The sequence below is a fragment of the Crocuta crocuta genome, unplaced genomic scaffold, assembly GCF_008692635.1.
Source record: "Crocuta crocuta isolate KB4526 unplaced genomic scaffold, BGI_CrCroc_1.0 scaffold3, whole genome shotgun sequence".
NCBI lineage: Eukaryota > Metazoa > Chordata > Mammalia > Carnivora > Hyaenidae > Crocuta > Crocuta crocuta.
Genome location: NW_027529934.1, coordinates 12,766,274 through 12,784,310, shown reverse-complemented (window position 1 = coordinate 12,784,310; position 18,037 = coordinate 12,766,274). Strand labels below are relative to the sequence as shown.

General features: G+C 40.4%; 1 protein-coding gene across 4 annotated transcripts in view; it reads left to right on the top strand.

Annotated features, from left to right (window-relative positions):
- The window catches only part of SOAT1 (sterol O-acyltransferase 1), a 69,892-nt gene extending 52,218 nt beyond the window's left edge, over window positions 1-17,674 (top strand). For all 4 annotated transcript variants that reach the window (XM_077763292.1, XM_077763293.1, XM_077763291.1 and 1 more), the window contains 6 exons: window positions 338-467; window positions 2,951-3,048; window positions 4,207-4,305; window positions 6,080-6,215; window positions 13,632-13,777; window positions 15,184-17,674. In XM_077763292.1, the coding sequence (XP_077619418.1) occupies window positions 338-467; window positions 2,951-3,048; window positions 4,207-4,305; window positions 6,080-6,215; window positions 13,632-13,777; window positions 15,184-15,240 (666 nt within the window). In that variant the 3' untranslated portion in view covers window positions 15,241-17,674. The remainder of the gene's footprint in view (window positions 1-337; window positions 468-2,950; window positions 3,049-4,206; window positions 4,306-6,079; window positions 6,216-13,631; window positions 13,778-15,183) is intronic.
- Window positions 17,675-18,037: the final 363 nt, after the last annotated feature.

The following is an 18,037-nucleotide window of genomic DNA, read 5'->3' as shown; positions in this document are numbered from 1 at the left end:
ATAAGACTCCTAAATCCCAGAAGTTTCCTTTTTAAGTCTTGTCTCAACCAAATACCCATTTATGAAATAAGTTCTTCTGTTCCGGGTTTCATGTAGCAGGAAAAGCAGGTTCCAAGGGTTTGGTACGTCATTTGGTAAAGGCTTGGGAGAAGGTACGGTAGAAACTAGGCTTGAGTGATATCTGTGAAGGATTGTAGCTTGGCAATTTTATATAGTGACATTAAATTGAATGTAAATGGAAACATCAGTCTGAGGGTCACATTCCTCTTATGTTGAAGGAAAGAAATCACCATCTTTCCTTACCAAGCCATCATTATTATGTCTTTCTGTTTTCCAGGTGTTTGGTTGCCTTTTTTATGTATACTACATCTTTGAAAGGCTCTGCACCCCTTTGTTTCGGAATATCAAACAGGAGCCCTTCAGCGCTCGTGTTCTGGTCCTGTGTGTATTTAATTCCATCTTGCCAGGTAACATGTGGCTCTTTATGCAGTCGTCAGGAAAAAGAGGGCTATCATATATGCACTCTTTTGATATACCTGTTTTTTGCTGTGAACTCATCTGTACATCTGTACCCAGTCAACCTCTTTCCATCTGTCTCATAAGTAAGTGTGCTTCCAGGTTCAGCCCAGTCTTCCCATTTGTCTTCTGACTCTCACTCAAGTTTTGCTTTCTGTGACTGTGGGTGGATAGCCCATGTTTACACCTGGTCTTCCCGTTCACTGTCCAGTTCACTGTAATCTTGTGCCTAATCCATCCAGGCCACCGACATGGCCTTTGTTGAAATCACTAGTAACCTCCTGGTTCTAAATCTGGTAGATGGGTTAGCGTTTATCCTGTTTCCTCTCCAGGAAGCAGCTGTTGGCCACATTTGGAAGTTTCTTTCTCACCACTCATTCTTACTCTCCTGTCTTTCTGGCCATACCTCTATCTCCTAACTTCATTCATTCCACTTATTTTTTTCTAGAGATATAGGAGTACCTATTGTGTGCTAGGTGCTGAGGACCTAGTAATGAACAGGACATACATACTCTACTCTCTGGAAGCTTTCAGTGTGATTGTATTTACAGTTTCCTTTACTTACTTTCTTTTTTCTCTGCCCCTTAAATGTTGGTAATGTTTTTCCATTACCTTCTTTCTGCTTTTGCTTCTCCCAGGCTCTTAGGTAACCCTTTCTGATTGTCCCTCCAGATTTACTCCAATAAATTCTTTTATCTGTCCCTCTAATAGAATGTGTATTAAATGCATATCTTCCTCACTAGGTTGCAATTCCTTGATATCAAGGATTGTGTCATATAGCCAGTTAGCCAATCACAATCTTTCTAATGTTGTGTAATATGTAGTGGATGCTCCATAAATATTTTTTGATATTTTTTAATAAACAGGTGAATGAAAGGGGTAGGCGTATAAATGGATATTTTACAATATTACATAATGTACAATATATGTTGTAATATATATTACTTAAGTAGGATGAACAAAATGCTGATGAACTGCATATCATATTGGACATGACATTTAATACTGAGTATTGAAAAACAGGTGTTTGGCAGAGAAGTGGTGGAAATGGGCTTCTGGGTAGCGGGATGCAGGCAAAGGCATGGGGAATTTTAGAACAGCAGAAGTCCACTTATGGTGTTTACAACACTGGAGTAGAGTCCACCATCAGTTAACTTGGTCAGCTTGGACATTTTGGGCTGAATAACTCCGTGTGGGGAGGCTATCTTGTATATCGTAGGTTAGGTAGCAACATCCCCACCTCTGTAATTAGATACCAGTACGGCCCCCGTCCCTTGAGTTGTGACAGTGAAATGTCGTCAGAATTTTCAGATGTTCTCGAGGGAGCAAAATCTCCCTCAGTTTTTGCTGCTTTCAAAAAATTTTTTTAGTCTTATTTATTCTTGAGAGAGTGTGAGCAGGGGAGGGGCAGAGAGAGAGGAAGACACAGAATCCGAAGCAGGCTCCAGGCTCTGAGCTGTCAGCACAGAGCCGGATGCCGGGCTGAAACCCAAGAACCATGAGATCATGACCTGAGCCGAAGTCGGACGCTCAACTGACTAGGCCATCCAGGTGCCCCAAAATCTCCATCAGTTTTAAGCAGCTGATTTAGAGGAATGCAGATTTTAAAAGGCTTTGGGTACCAAGTTAAGCTAGCTGTACATCGAGGCATTTTTTTTTTCTTAAACTTTTTTTTTTTAATGTTTATATGTCTTTGGGAGAGAGAAAGAGAGTGCAAGCAGGGGAGGGGCAGAGAGAGGGGGAGACACAGAATCTGATGCAGGCTTCATCTAGGCAATAGAAATGCCACTGAGGCATTTCTGTTAAAAACAGGCTGGGTTATGGGGTGCCTGGGTGACTCAATTGGTTAAACGTCTGACATTGGCTCAGGTAATGATCTCATGGTTTGTGAGTTCGAGCCCCACATCGGGCTCTGTGTTGACCGTGTGGAACCTGCTTGAGATTCTCTCCCCCTTCGCTGCCCCTCCCCCATTTGCACTCCCTCTCTCTCAAAATAGATAAACTTAACAAATGATCCAGCCTGTTTTTTTTTTCTTTTTCTCTTGAAACCCACTTAGAAGGTAGTTATTCCTTTCTAAAATTAAAATAACTTTCAAAAGAACACTGTATCATCTCTTGAGTGGGTAAACTGGAACAGTATCTTTTATTTTACAGAATAATTACAACTAAGCAAATGATGACGTAAAAGTAGTTACTGGGGGGCGCCTTGGTGGCTCAGTTGGTTAAGCGTTCGACTTTGGCTCAGGTCATGATCTTGTAGTTCATGAGTTTGAGCTGTCAGCACAGAGCCCACTTCAGAACCTCTCTCCCTCTTTCTCTGCCCCTCTCTCACTTGTGCTTGCACTCTTTCAAAAATAAATAAACGTTAAAAAAATGACTGCTAGGTATATGAACCATTTGGAAAGACTCTTAATATTGTTAATCTTATTTTTAGGTGTGCTGATGCTGTTCCTTATGTTTTTTGCCTTTTTGCACTGCTGGCTCAATGCCTTTGCTGAGATGTTATGTTTTGGTGACAGGATGTTTTATAGGGTAATGTATACTTGCACTTCTCTTTTCTTTGCACGTTTTACCTATGTACTGACATCTTCATTGTTAAGTATTTGAGCAGTTGGCTACTAGCTTTCTAACATAAACATTGTAAAGTTCTTTTTCCAGAAGTTTTACCAACATTCAGTCTGAAATTCTGATATTGATACAGTTAGCACGGCCTCACAGCCATTCATTCTGCCTCTAATATTTGCTCCCTTAATAAAGCGTAAAATTCCTCCTGGTACCTGTGTTGGTGATGAAAGGGGACAGCACGTGTCCAGAGGGCGTCATGAGACTTTGCTGCTCATTCATTTGACATTGGCTCTTTGGTACTGTAGGGGTGATCTTAGCAGATTACGTAAGACGGTTGAATGGTTTCTAAAGGAAATCACTTTTCCCTCCTTTAGTTTGAAAGGCATTAATTATCCTTAAAATCCTATTCTTACACTTGCAAAGTTGGAATTGAGCTTCACGTAAGCGAGAGTGGGGCTGCTCACAGTATTCTGTGACCCTGCCGAAAACCTTCTGGAGGTTGGTTTGTTCGTGGTTCATCTGGCAACACCCAGCACCTTCCAGTCGTTTCTCAAAGAAACTGGAAGTGTGGGCTGTAAATTGTAGCTTCTGATTCCATTGGTTTGATCTTAAAGTAGGGAGCAAGATATGTCTGAAGATGCACTGGGACTTGGAGGTAACCATTGTCTCACTCCTCGTACAACGTAAATTTTGTCACTTGTGGTACCAGTGGGCAGCTCTTCAGGTTTGCACACTAAGTCTACATGACCTTAGAATTCTCTCCTGTGTTTTAGCAAGGTAAGGGGATTTGCTATTGAGATGAGCCTTATACTTAGTAATTCTCTATGTTCGGTATCTTCCATCATAACTTCTTTAATAATGAGACAAAATGAACTTAGGGACTTCATCATATGTAGAACTAGAATTAATGTCATATTGAACACTAATAACTAAAATGCCTTTTAAGGTTTTTCTGACATCAGTGTATGTACGAACAGATTATAACACGCTGGGCATTAGGTTGTGCGCGTATGTTCTTCAGGAACCTTCAAGGAGTTTTGCTTTGGTTCTCTGCATGCGCGCGTGTGCATGTGTGTGTGTGTATGTGTATGTGTAGTTCTGAACCTTTGCTTTTTTCCCCCTCAGGATTGGTGGAACTCTACATCATACTCTAACTATTACAGGACCTGGAATGTGGTGGTTCATGACTGGCTCTATTACTATGCTTACAAGGACTTTCTCTGGGTAAGCAGCAAGATGTAGTTGATGTTCAAGAAATGGAGATTCTTTTCCAGAAAGTGTTCATATTGTGCAGCAGGAAGAAGTTATACTTAGTTGTCTTCAATTAGCTGTGGGCCAGTTAGGTCTATGTCTAAGAAACCTTTCAAAAAAATTTTTTTTAATGTTTTATTTATTTCTGAGAGAGAGGGAGAGAGAGAGAGAAAGTGTGAGTGGGGGAGGGTGGGGGTGGGGTCACAGAGAGAGGGAGACACAGAATCTGAAATAGGCTCTAGGCTCTGAGCTAGCTGTCAGCACAGAGCACGACTCAGGGCTCGAATCCACAAACCATGAGATCATGACCTGAGCCGAAGTCAGCTGCTTAACTGACTGAGCCACCCAGGCGCCCCAGAAACCTTACGCTTTGAACACTATTCCTCAGAGACCTGTATGTACAATTACTAGATCTGATACGATGGTTTTGCTTTGGGTTTTATTTCACATGGTTACAGTAAGAACGCATGGAGGCATTTGGAGAAGTTGAAATGATCTACCAGTAATGGATCATTTCTTATGAATCGCATTGCCAACAAACAGTTGAGCTGTTTTTGATTTTGTTTTTGTTTCTTTGCCAAAATAGGGAAACACTTATGTTTGGTCTGTCTCCAGTTGGTGATATATGTCTTTGAGACATTCTTTAGAACAGAATGTATTTAGACTGATGGAGTGTAATCTTGAATCTCATGATTGATTAATGCTGGTATTTCTGGATTGCAGGTTTTAGTTATTAAGTAAGTCATTGGTTAAGCAATAGCATGATCTGGTGCAAATAGCACTGCAGTTGAGTGTTCTTTCATTTATAAATATAGTTTCACTTATGGACAAGGCATGTCACTTCCTTCTAAATAAATGATAGTTTAGTTACCCGTGAAAATGGGGAGGATGCCTGTACTGTCTACTGTTCCGTGTTACTCTAAAGGTTGAGATTTAATGTGTCCATTTATATATGAAAACTGTGGTCTATGATAGTGACTTACAAATAGAAGTTACAAATAAGTTTTTGAAAATATGCCCAGATCCTTCAACATTAATGGATTTGACACTGCCTTATTTTAGTAAACCAATGATTAAAAAAATTTTTTAAAATGTTTTATTTCTGAGAGAGAGAGAGACAGTGTGAGCAGGGGAGGGTCAGAGAGAGAGGGAGACACAGAAACTGAAACAGGCTCCAGGCTCTAAATTGGCTGTCAGTACAGAGCCCGACGCAGGGCTCCAACCCACGAACAGTGAGATCACGACCTGAGCCGAAGTCAGACGCTTAACCAACTGAGCCACCCAGGTGCCCCATCCAAGGATTCTTAAGCATAGATATTTTTTGTAATTATTTCACTACCTTTCATTTAATCCAAGGAGTAGATCGGAAAAATCAAATATAAATGTAATTAAATAGGTGCCTTTAGCATGTGAGAATTATAAGTCTTATATACAGTTAACTTGTGAACAACACAAAGGTTTAGAGTTGTAGACTCTCCCACACTGTCAAAAATCTGCATATAATTTTTTGAATCCCCCAAAACTTAACTACTAATCACCTGCTATTAGCTAGGAGCCTTACTGATAACATAAATTGTTGGTTAACACATGTGTTGTATGTTATATGTCTTATTTCATACTATATGCTTACAATAAAGTAGGGTAGAGGAAAGAAAGTGTTATTAAGAAAATCAAGGGTCAGTTGTATAGAGTTCATGCTTAATTACTTTTCAAAAAATTACTTTTTCATATTCTCCTTTTATCCTAGTTTTTCACGAAGAGATTCAAGTGGGCTGCCATGTTGGCTGTCTTTGCCGTGTCTGCTGTGGTGCACGAGTATGCCTTGGCTGTTTGCTTGAACTTTTTCTATCCAGTGCTTTTCGTGCTCTTCATGTTCTTTGGAAGTAAGTATCTTGGCATGCTGGGAGTACTGAGTATCAAGGTAAAAGAGAAAAGTAGAAAATAGAAGGCAGCATAGAGGGGAGGGGTTAGGATGGTGGAGACGTAGGGTGACCCTGGGGACCCTGGGCTTTCCTCGTCCCTCAAACACAGCTAGTACTGAGGTCAGACCACTTGGACCACCCGGGAAATTGACCTGCGGAGTAGCAGGAGGATCGCCACAGCTGGAGAGAGACAGCTTGGCAGCTGCGAGGTGGGTGGAGGTGAATTGTGGGAGAGGAAAGCGGCAGTGCCGTGGAAGGGAGGGAACCCTTTCCGTGGCGAGACAAAAGGGAGAGAGAGAAAGAAAGAGGGATTGAGAAAGTGTGACGTTGAGTTAGCACAAGAGGAAAACCTCTCTGGACCACGGACTGGGGAGCGAGAACTACTGAGTGTCTTGTTTTGTTTGTTTGCAAACTGCATTTGGAGCTCAAAACTCTTGAGTTTTTGGAAATGCGCAACTTTTTCTGGAGTGGAGCTGCAGGCGTTTGCTCCTGGGGAGGAGGGAGCTGGTCCCGGAGTGTATAGAGCGGTGGAGAGATCTCTGGGACGCATTGGGAGGGAACATTCCTGTTTCGGGAGTACTCTTAGAAGAAGGTTTATTGCCTCCCAAAGGACAAAAGACCCTGTAGGTGGCAGCTAATGGCCTTTCATCAGCAGGGTAGAGAGGCTGTACTCCAGAGAGGGGAGTGGATCTGCATGGTGCCAGGTCCTTTAAGACTTTGGGTTTTGAATCCCAGCTGCTTGCAAGGAGAAGGCACAGGATAGTTGTAGCACAGGGCAAGCTGACTGCCCTCACTGTTCTGTGGGGGCTCCCCGGGTACCAGGAGGTGTGAGATCCCCGGTCCAGGGCCGGGAGATTAGGGTGGCACCATTTCCCCCCCAGCACCAACACTGTGGGGCTTCAGAGAACATCACAGCAGCCCCCAGTGGAGGTGGGACCTGCTCACACCAAACCTTGCCCCTCCGTGCCTGGCAACTGTTTATTTATGGGAGCAAGACTGACTGACACAGGGCAACGAGGCATCTCCTCCAGACCAGCACAGCCAGCACCCAGCATGCACCAGGGGCACTGAAAACCCAGTGCTTGACAGTGACACGTGCAGTTCTTTTTTTTTTTTTTTCTTTTGGAATCAGCCTTATAGTTTCCTACTTGTTTTTTCTTTTTCTTTTCTCTCTCTCTCTTTTTTATTTTGTTCCTTTCCTTTCTTTTTGTTTGGAATCAGCCTTGTAGTTTTTTGATTCTGTTTAGTTTTGTTGTTGTTGTTCCTTTTCTGTGTTTTGGGGATCTGGCTTTTCCCCTCCTCATTTTTTCCAGGGTTACTTCAACAAACAGTCAAAGCACATGTAGTTAAAGGTCCGGACATTCCCTCACTGCAGGCAAGGAGGAGCTCTGCAGAGGGCTGACCGGAAGGAAAGAGCAGCCAGGTGCACACAGCATCCACCAGAAACACTTCCTCAAGTGCCAGGGCCCAGACAGCGTATGACCCCTAGTTACCATAGCATTACTCTCAGGTGCAGGAAATCTAACAAGCTTTTAAAACATGCAAAAGGCAGAAACGTAGCCAAAGTGACAAGACAGAGGAATTCTCCCCAAAGGAAAGGTCAAAAAGAAATCATGGATAGGGACTTATTCAAAATAGACCTAAGCAATATATCTAAACAAGAACTGAAAATGAGACGAATAGCTGGGCTTGAAAACCCCTAGAAGACACTGGGAACCCTTGCTGCAGAGATCGAAGACCTAAGAACTAGTGAGGCTGAAATAAAAGATCCTATAACTGAGATGCAAAATAAACTGGATATAATGAAAACAAGGATTGAAGAAGCAGAGAAGAGCCTAGGTGATAAGCTAAAATTATTGAAAACAATGAAGCTGAAAAAAAAGAGGGAAAGGAAAGTATTAGATCACAAGGGAAGACTCAGAGAACTAAATGATTCCATGAAACGAAACAATATCTGTATCATAAAGTCCCAGAAGAAGAGTGGGAAAAATGGGGCAGAAGGTTTGAACAAATTATAGCTGAGAACTTCCCTGATCTGGGGAAAGAAACAGGCATCCGAGTCTAAGAGGCACAGAGAACTTCCCCCCAAATCAACAAAAACAGGTCAACACCATGATATATCATAGTGAAACTTGCATAATACAAACATAAAGAGAATTCTGAAGGCAGCTGGGGACAAAAGGTCCTTAGGCCAGACACCTAAGGTCAGCAGCAGACCTGTCCACTGAACCTTGGCAGGCCAGAAGTGATTAGCAGGAAATAGTCAGTGTGCTGAATGGGAAAAATATGCAACTAGGAGTGCTTTATCCAGCAAGGCTGTCATTCAGAATAAGAGGAGAGATGAAGAGTTTCCCAGACAGGGATGCTGGGGTGGCTCACTCGGTTAAGCGTCCGACTTCGGACCAGGTTATGATCTCATGGTTCATGACTTCGGGCCCTGCGTTGGGCTCTGTGTTGATGGTGCGGATCCTGCCTGGGATTCTCTCTTACTCTCTGCCCCTCCCCACCCCTCTCTTATTAAAAAAATAAATAAACTTAAGAAGAAAAACTTTCCCAGACAAAACTAAAGGAGTTCATGACCACTAAAGCACCCTGTAAGAAATTTAAAGGGGTTCTGAGTGGAGGAAAAAAAAAAAAGACCAACACTACAAAGACTACAAAGGACCAGAGAATGTCACCAGAAACACCAACTCTACACGTAACACAATGGCACTAAACTCCTATCTTTCAATAATTACTCGGAATGTAAATGGACTAAATGCTTCAACCAAAAGACATAGGGTATCAGAATGGATTAGAAAATAAGATCTATCTATAGGCTGCCTACAAGAGAGCATTTTAGACTTCAAGACACCTGCAGATTGAAAGTGAGGGGGTGGTAAACCATCTGTCATGCTAATAGAGGTCAAAAGACAGCCAGAATTGCCATACAGATATTAGACAAACTAGATTTTAAAACACAGACTGTAACAAGAGATGAAGAAGGGCATTATATCATAGTTAGCAGGTCTATCCATCAAGAAAATCTAGTATATATATCAATTAATAACAACATAAACTCATTGATAATAACGCCATTATAGTAGGGGACATTAATACCCTACTTATAGCAATGGACAGATCAACTAAGCAGAAAATCAACAAGGAAACAGTGGCTTTGAGTTACACGCTGGACAGGATGGACTTAACAGATATATTCAGAACATTTCATCCTAAAGCAGCAGAGCATACATTCTCTTGAGTGCACATGGAACATTTTCCAGAATAGATCACGTAAAGAATCAATGAGTTAACCAGGAAATTAAAGAAGAAATCAGTCAAACAAACAAACAAACATGGAAGCCATTTAAAACGAAAACATGACGGTCCAAACCCTTTGGGATGCAGCAAAGGCAGTCCTATGAAGAAAGTACATGGCAGTTCAGGCCCATCTCAAGAAGCAAGAAAGGTCACAAATACACAACCTGACTTTACACCACAAGGAGCTAGGAAAGGAGCAGCAAATAAAGCCTGAAGCCAGCAGGAGAATGGACATAATAAAGATAAGAGCAGAAATAAATGGTACAGAAAAACAAATGGAGTAACACATCAATGAAACTAAATGCTAATTCTTTGAAAGAATAAACAAAATTGATAAACCCCTAGCCAGACTTATCAAAAAGAAATGAGAAAGGACCCAAATAGGTAGAATCATAAATGAAAGAGGAAAAGTCACAACCAACAGAAATACAAATAACTGTAAGAGAATACTATGAAAAATTATATGCCAGCACACTGAGCAATCTGGAAGAAATGGAAAAATTCCTAGAAACTTACACACTACCAAAACTGAAACAGGAATAGAAAATTTGAGCAGGCCCATAACCATCGAAGAAATTGAATCGCTTATCAAAAATCTCCCAACAAATAAGAGTCCTGGGCCAGGACTTCCTGGCCCATCTTCCTGGGAAGATGGCTTCCCAGGGGAATTCTGTAAGACATTTAAAGCAGAGTTAATAACTCTTCCCTCAAACTGTTCCAAAAAACAGAAACGGAAGGGAAGCTTCAAACTCATTCTATGAAGACAATATTACTTTTATTCCAAAACCAGACAAAGACCCCACTAAAGAGGAGAATTAAAAGGCTAGTATCCCTGATGAACATGGATTCAGAAATTCTCATCAAGTTACTAGCAATCAAATTTAACAGTACATTAAAAGGGTTATTAACCATGACCAAGTGGGATTTTTTTCTTTGGCTGCAGGGCTAGTTCAGTATTTGCAAATCAATCAATGTGATATACCACATTAATAGAAGAAAGGATAAGAACCATAACAATCATGCAGAAAATGTCAAATGTAGAAAAAGCATATGACAAATATAGCATCTCTTCATAAAACCCCCCGAGAAAGTAGGGATAGAAGGAACTTACCTCAACATCTTGAAGACCATATATGAAAGTCCCACAGCTCATACCATCTTCGGGGAAAAAACTGAGAGCTTTCCCCCTAACGTCAGGAACACCACTGTTGTTCGCCATAGTGCTGGAAGTCCTAGCCTCAGCAACCAGATAACAAAAAGAAAAGGTATCCAGATTGGCAAAGAAGTCAAACTTTCACACTTTGCAGGTGACATGATACCCCACATGGAATACCTGAAACATCCCACTAAAAAACTGTTAGAACTGATACGTGAATTCAGCAAAGTCACAGGATATAAAATCAATGTAGAGAAAGTGGTTGCATTTCTATACACCAATAATAAAGCAGCAGAAAGAGAAATCAAGGAATCGATCCTATTTACAATTGGGCCCCAAACCGTAAGATATCTAGGAATAAACCTAACCAGAAAGATAGAAGATCTGTCGCTGAAAACTATAGAAAGCTTATGAAAGAAATTAAGGAAGACACAAAGAAATGGAAAAACATTCCTCGCTCATGGATTGGATGAATAAATACTGTTAAAATGTCTATGCCACCCAAAGCAATCTACATTCAATGCAATCACTATCAAAGGAACACCAGCATTATTCACAAAGCTAGTATGAATAATTGTAAAGTTTGTATGGAACCAGAAAAGACCTTGAATAGTCAAAGTAATGTTGTAAAAGAAAACCAAAGCTGGAGGCATCACAATTCTGGACTTCAAGCTTTATTATAAAGTTGTAATCATCAAAACAGTATGGTCCTGGCACAAAAACAAATGCATAGATCAATGGGATACAATAGGGACCCAGAAATGGCCCCAAAAGTCTATGGTGTACTAATCTTTGACAAAGCAGGAAAGAGTATCCAATGGAAAAAAGACAGTCTCTTTAGGAAATGGTGCTGGGAAAACTGGACAGTGACGTGCAGAAGAATGAGACTGGATCACTTTCTTGCACCGAACACAAAAATAAATTCAAATTGGATGACAGACCTAAAAGTGGAACCATCAAAATCCTAGAAATCAGGCAGTAACCTCTTTCACCTCGGCTGCAGCAGTTTCTTCCTAGTAGACACGTCGCTGGAGGCAAGGAAAACAAAAGTGAAAATGAACTATTGGGACCTCATCAAGATAAAAAGCTTCTGCACAATGAAGGAAACAATCAGGAATCCCAGAGTCAACCTACAGAATGGGAGAGGATATTTGCAAATGACATATCAGATAAAGAGTTAGTATCTAAAATCTATAAAGAACTTATCAAACTCAACACCTAGTAAAGAAATAATCCAGTGAAGAAATGGGCAAAAGACATGAATAGACACTTTTCTAAAAAGACATCCAGATGGCTTACAACACATGAAAAGATGCTCAATATCACTCATCATCGGAGAAATACAAATCAAAACCAAATGAGATACTGCCTTACACCTGTCAGAATGGCCAGCATTAATCACTCAGGAAACAACAGATGTTGGTGAGGATGCAGAGAAAGGGGAACCCTTTTTGTAGTGTTGGTGGGCATGCAAACTGGTGCAGCCACTCTGGAAAACAGTTATGGAGGTTCCTCAAAAAATTAAAAATGGAACTACCCTATAAGCCAGCAATTGCACTAGTAGGTATTTACCCAAGGTATACAGGTGTGCTGTTTTGAAGGGGCACATGCACCGCAATGTTTATAGTAGTGCTGTCAACAGTAGCCGAATTATGGAAAAAGCCCAAATGTCCATTGATGGGTGGATGGATAAAAAAAGACATGGTTTATATATACGATGGAATATTACGTGGTGTAATATTGGTGTAAAGAATGAAATCTTGCCATTTGCAACAACATGGGTGGAACTAGAGTATATTCTAAGCTAGATAAGTCTGTCATAGGAAGATAAATATCATTGATTTCAGATAAGCAGAATGTGGGGCAGGTTCACATTGACCTTGTTCAGCCAAAGACAAACTACATGATGTAGGAGAGATTATGAAACTATGTGGAATTTAAGAAACACAACATGAACATAGGGGAAGGGAAGGAAAAATAAGATTTAAAAAAAATGGGAGGCAAACCATAAGAAACTCTTAAACACAGAGAACAAACAGGGTTGCTAGAGGGTATTGGGTGGGGGGATGGCCTAAATGGGTTATGTGCATTAAGGAGGGCACTTGTTGGGATGAGCACTGGGTGTTATATGTAAGGGATGAATCACTGGGTTCTTCTGAAGCCAGTACTACACTGTATGTTAAATAACTTCAAATTTTTTTTTTAATTTATTTCTAGGAGAGAGAGAGAGACAGTGTGAGCAGGGGAGGGTCAGAGAGAGAGGGAGACACAGACTCCAAAACAGGCTCCAGGCTCTGAGCTGGCAGTCAGCACAGAGCCCGACGCGGGGCTTGAACCCACGAACCGCCAGATCATGACCTAAGCGAAAGTCGGACACTTAACCGACTAAGCCACCCAGGCGCCCCTAAATAACTTCAATTTAAATAAATTAATTAGAAAAGAAAAAATATAGAAGGCAGTGTAGAAAACTAGATATTAGTAATACCGTTTCGAGGCAGTGTTTATGAGATGATTACAACATTGATTTTGAGTAATTAAAACACACTGTTGCAGGATGTTTACCCTTTGAAGCAGAGGAATGAACATGAATAGCCTTGAAGAGCAGTGACAATAGTAATTTGGGAGGTCATGAAAACTGTAACCCCCTGAAAAACATGGACCCTTTTTTGGATGGGTGGAGGAGGGACAAGGTTAAATATGAATGATTCCACAAAATATATTTTCACCTACTCTGAATATTATTTGATTTCTGGTTAATCATGGATAAATTTTAACTCTGAAGTTTCATTTTCACTTCTAAGACCAGTGGTATACCCAGAGTTGATGCTCATTGTGATAATGATCAGAGCATATATCTGAGGCCTCTTATTTCCTGACAGATAGTTACATTTTTTTATTTTTTACCATCTTTCTAACTTCAGTGGCTTTCAACTTCATTGTCAATGATAGTCGGAAAAGGCCAATTTGGAATGTTATGGTGTGGACTTCCCTTTTTGCGGGCAACGGAGTCATCCTGTGCTTTTATTCCCAGGAGTGGTATGCACGTCAGCACTGTCCTCTGAAAAATGTGAGTCCGCATTCAGGCTGGGGTGGAAAAGGAATGTTTTCATCCCTGGTTGTGAGGGTTCGTGGGCAGTAGTAAGAAGAAGAGTAGTGGAGATGGTGCCAGATGAATGTTAAGGGGAGGGAAGTACAGAGTAAAAGGTTAGCTTATTATTTGATCTTCCTGCACAGTCTTTGAAATTGTTCTTTTTTCTGGTTTTGTTTACATTGAGCAATCTAAGTTTTTGGTTTTCTCCCCCCCCACACTGCTTTTTTAAAAAATGTCTTCTAATTATCTTCCTATGTCCTGAAAGTATAGGTGTTCTGCAGCGTCTTCTCAATGACATGTATACCCCACCTGCCATGACTTTGTCCCCAAATAATGAACTCTTTGTGAAAACGTCCAGCCACACTCATAAGCCTAAGGATCCCTTTTCCCTTCATTTTTTTTTTTGTTGTTGTTCATAATTATGTAAGATTCTCATTTTTAGAGCCGTCACTTTTAGTTGCATATGGAGAACTCCTGAATATTTAACGGTGCCTCCTTGATCTATCTACTTAAGTATTTCTCACAGGTACCTGTAACTGCAGATGCCTGTAGTCCAATTAATCAGTTTCTATCCTAAAGCTTCTCCTACTGTCTTGTTTTTGTTATGCTCCCGCCTCATTTACTGTTAACCCCCTTTTTGCATCTGAACCAGTTGCTCGGGGCTGTCTCTGGTTATGGTGCTCTCTGCACCTCACATCCACCTGTCAGATTTTATTTTCTCAAAATCCAGTTTGGAGGCAACATCTTTCAGCCTTTTCAAACACATGCTCCACTCTTTTTCCATTTCTGAACTTTCATAGTGCTTCTTCTGTTCTCATTTAGATAACTCACTAATTTCAAACCTTGTACTATAGTAATTGGTTTTATCATCTTTACCCTACCACCATTTATATTTTACACTATTAAAAATAAGCCTTTTACTTATCAGTATAATCTGTATTGTAGATAAAAATAATGAATATCTTTTAGAAAAAAATTTTCAATGTTTTATTTCTTTCTGAGAGAGAGAGAGAGACAGACAGACAGCGTGAGCAGGGGAGGGTCAGAGAGAGAGAGGGAGATACAGAATCTGAAAGAGGCTCCAGGCTCTGAGCTAGCTGTCAGCACAGAGTCTGACGCGGGGCTCAGACGTGGGCTCAGCCCACGAACCAACCGTGAGATCATGTCCTAAGCCGAAGTTGGACGCTTAACTGACTGAGCCACCCAGGTGCCCCTAATGAACATCTTTTGAGTTGCGAGCTGCTTATAGCTTAGAGATGATGGAAGTGCTGGGAGGCATCGTAGAACTGTGCAGTGTATAACATTACCGCCCCCGTCTCCCCCAACACCCCGTGCTACGGCGCATGCAAATAAACTCTTCCGTTCTCTCTTCCCCATCCAAGCCCACATTTCTGGATTATATCCGTCCACGTTCCTGGACTTGTCGGTACGTGTTTTAGAAGCTTGGACTCTGTTTCATTCCTTGACACTGAAGATGGGATTTCTGCCTGATTTGGGGCCAGCATCTGTTTCCAGCTGTTACTGAAGTTATGTGTGTTATTTGGACCACTCCGGGCTTTACAGATGGCTTACTCCATTCCTGGGTCAGCTGAGATGTTGGAAGTTTACTGGAATCTTGTGCACTTAAAGCAGTACTTTTTTTCTTTTCCTACCTTTTTGGGAGAAGGAAGACTTATAGCTGACATAATGACAGACTTTTGCTGGATTTTTGTTTTTTGACTCTGTCTTCTAAACACCATGACTAAACATCATGTTTCCTTGGCCACTGAATTAGCCAAAACATGAAGAAATCATTTAAATACTTTGGGCTTAGAAATTTTTTCATGCACACTGTTGGAATGTATGCTAATTAACTGTATACTTGAGAAAGAAAAAATAACATGGAAGAGTTTGCTGTTTTTAGTAGAGTGGAAATAACTAGTTTCCAAAGATAATCTTGTTATACGTCCTGATTGTATTTTTTTTTTTTTTTTGAAAAAAGTTCAGTTCTATTCAGTTTCTGCCTTGTTTTCTCTATGAAGTGTAGGTCATGATTTCTGTGAAGCGTAATTATACCGTTCACTTTGAATTCCTGAGTTTACATCTGAAATATTATAAACTGAGGGGAACAGAAGTAGGAAGGGAAAAAGAAAGAAGTGACACAGGACAAAGAAAACATTTCCTTTTACAGTTTCCAAAGCAGTTTTTTAAAGACTTGCTGAATCAATCATGTATTTAAATTATTTTATCATGGAACTTATGTGGAAGGTTACTTTTTTTTGTTTTGTTTTGCTTAAACTTTAAGGTAATAACTTTTTGGAAGTTATTTAGAAGTACCCTTTGGTATACTTATTGTTTAATAAATACTGCCTTGAAACATTTTGCAGACTAGTAAGTCTGTGACATCTAAGTATTAATCATCTCCATTAATATTAAAATGATTTTTAAAGATCCAGAAGCTGGCTTCTGCATTGCTCAGTTTATTACATTTTTAATGGTAGTATGCTTTAGGAGAAACAAATTAATATGTGATCATTTTCAAGGAACTGTACTCTATTCTGTGTTGTTTCCATGTATTAAGATGCCCATTGCTGGTAAAGTGTGGTGTGCAGAACTGTTTCGTTTCTATGTATGAGGTGTGATTATGTTTGTAAAGACCGAGCATTGAATGGGATATGTGAGACCATGTGTAGTTCAAGTTTCTATTCAACCAAGCGAGACTGAAGAATTACCCAAAAGAGGATTCTTATTGAAAGCAGCCAACTTGAGAAGTTATCTTGGCATCATAAGAGCCCTACTTCCATCCAGAAAGGGTTGGGACATCTTTCTGGAATTGTTTTAAAGTCTGTTTGAGTCTCATTAGCAGGTAAATAGACTTTGTTAGTAGTCGCCCCTGAATTTGTACCGCAAGTACCCAGCCTCATTACCTGTTTTATTCCAGTACCTTTGATCCAGATGAGTTTAGGCAATTCTCAAACACCAAATCCAGCTTTTTAACAGGCAAAAGTGCATGTGAAAGGAGGCTTTTTTTTTTTTTTTTAAAGCAGCTCACGTGTTCCCCAGTGATAATTGTCTGTGCGGTGGTCTTGTAACAGAGCCATCACCTGAGCAGACTGCTTTAATACAGCTTGGACTTTCAGGCGTTTTTATTAAAAATTAAAATGAGTCAATCACTTGAGTTTATAACTGTTTTAAATATGATGAGGGAGTTAAGAAAACCAAATTGATCTAAGACTTGTTTATGAGTCTCCTGATGGAACGGTAGACCCATGAGACAATGGAATTCTTAGCTCTGTTTGTCTCTTAAGTGCTGTGAATGTTACTCTCTCATTGCAGGGGACTTCGTTGCTGTGTATAGATTCTGGATGCTGTATTTGTTGAGCTGATCAAGGCTATTTTTTTTTTTTAAGCTCTCCTCTTCCTTTTACTGTGATTTTTTTTTTCTGTCCAAAGACACGTTTGTTGATGTGACAACAAATAAGATGCTTAAAACTAAAGAGTCTAGGATGATAAGAATGTTCTAAGAAATTGTCACAAACACTTAAATAATAGCTACTTTCTGTGAAAGAAGCTAGGTTGATAGCCATGGCCTTATTGCTAGCTGTTTTTAGCAAAAGTCTTCTTTAAATCACTACTGCACTGCCGGGGTGGCTCATTCAGTTGAGTGTCTGACTCTTGATTTCGGCTCAGGTCATGATCTCATGGTTTGTTAGATCGATCCCTGCATGGGGCTCTGCACTGATAGCACGGAGCTTGCCTGGGATTCTCTGCCCCCCTCTCTCTCTGACCCGCTCGTGTGTGCATTCTTTCTCCGTCACTCTTTCTCTAAATAAATAAACATTTAAAAAGAACCCCACCACTACCTACATTCCTAAATAAATTAAAATTTCCATACGTTTCAGGATGATTTATTGAATTTTCCTCTTGCTAATAGCAATGAAAATTAGTTATAGCACAATACTTTTTTCCTTCTGTAAAGGGAAGAATTTTAAATTTCTTACCTGTAAGAAGTATTCTTTTTTTAAGTTTATTTTTTTATTTTGAGAGAGCAGAGAGGGTGTGCGCATGCATGAGTTAGGGAGGGGCAGAGAAAATCCCAAGCAGGCCACTGGCACTCAGTGTCTGGAGGGAGGCTCGATCTCACAAACTGTGAGATCATGACCTGAGTGGAAATAATCAAAAGTCCGATGCTTCACCTACTGAGGCCCCCAGGCTCCCCTTTTCCTGTAAGAATAGCTACTATCATTATTCTGTTAT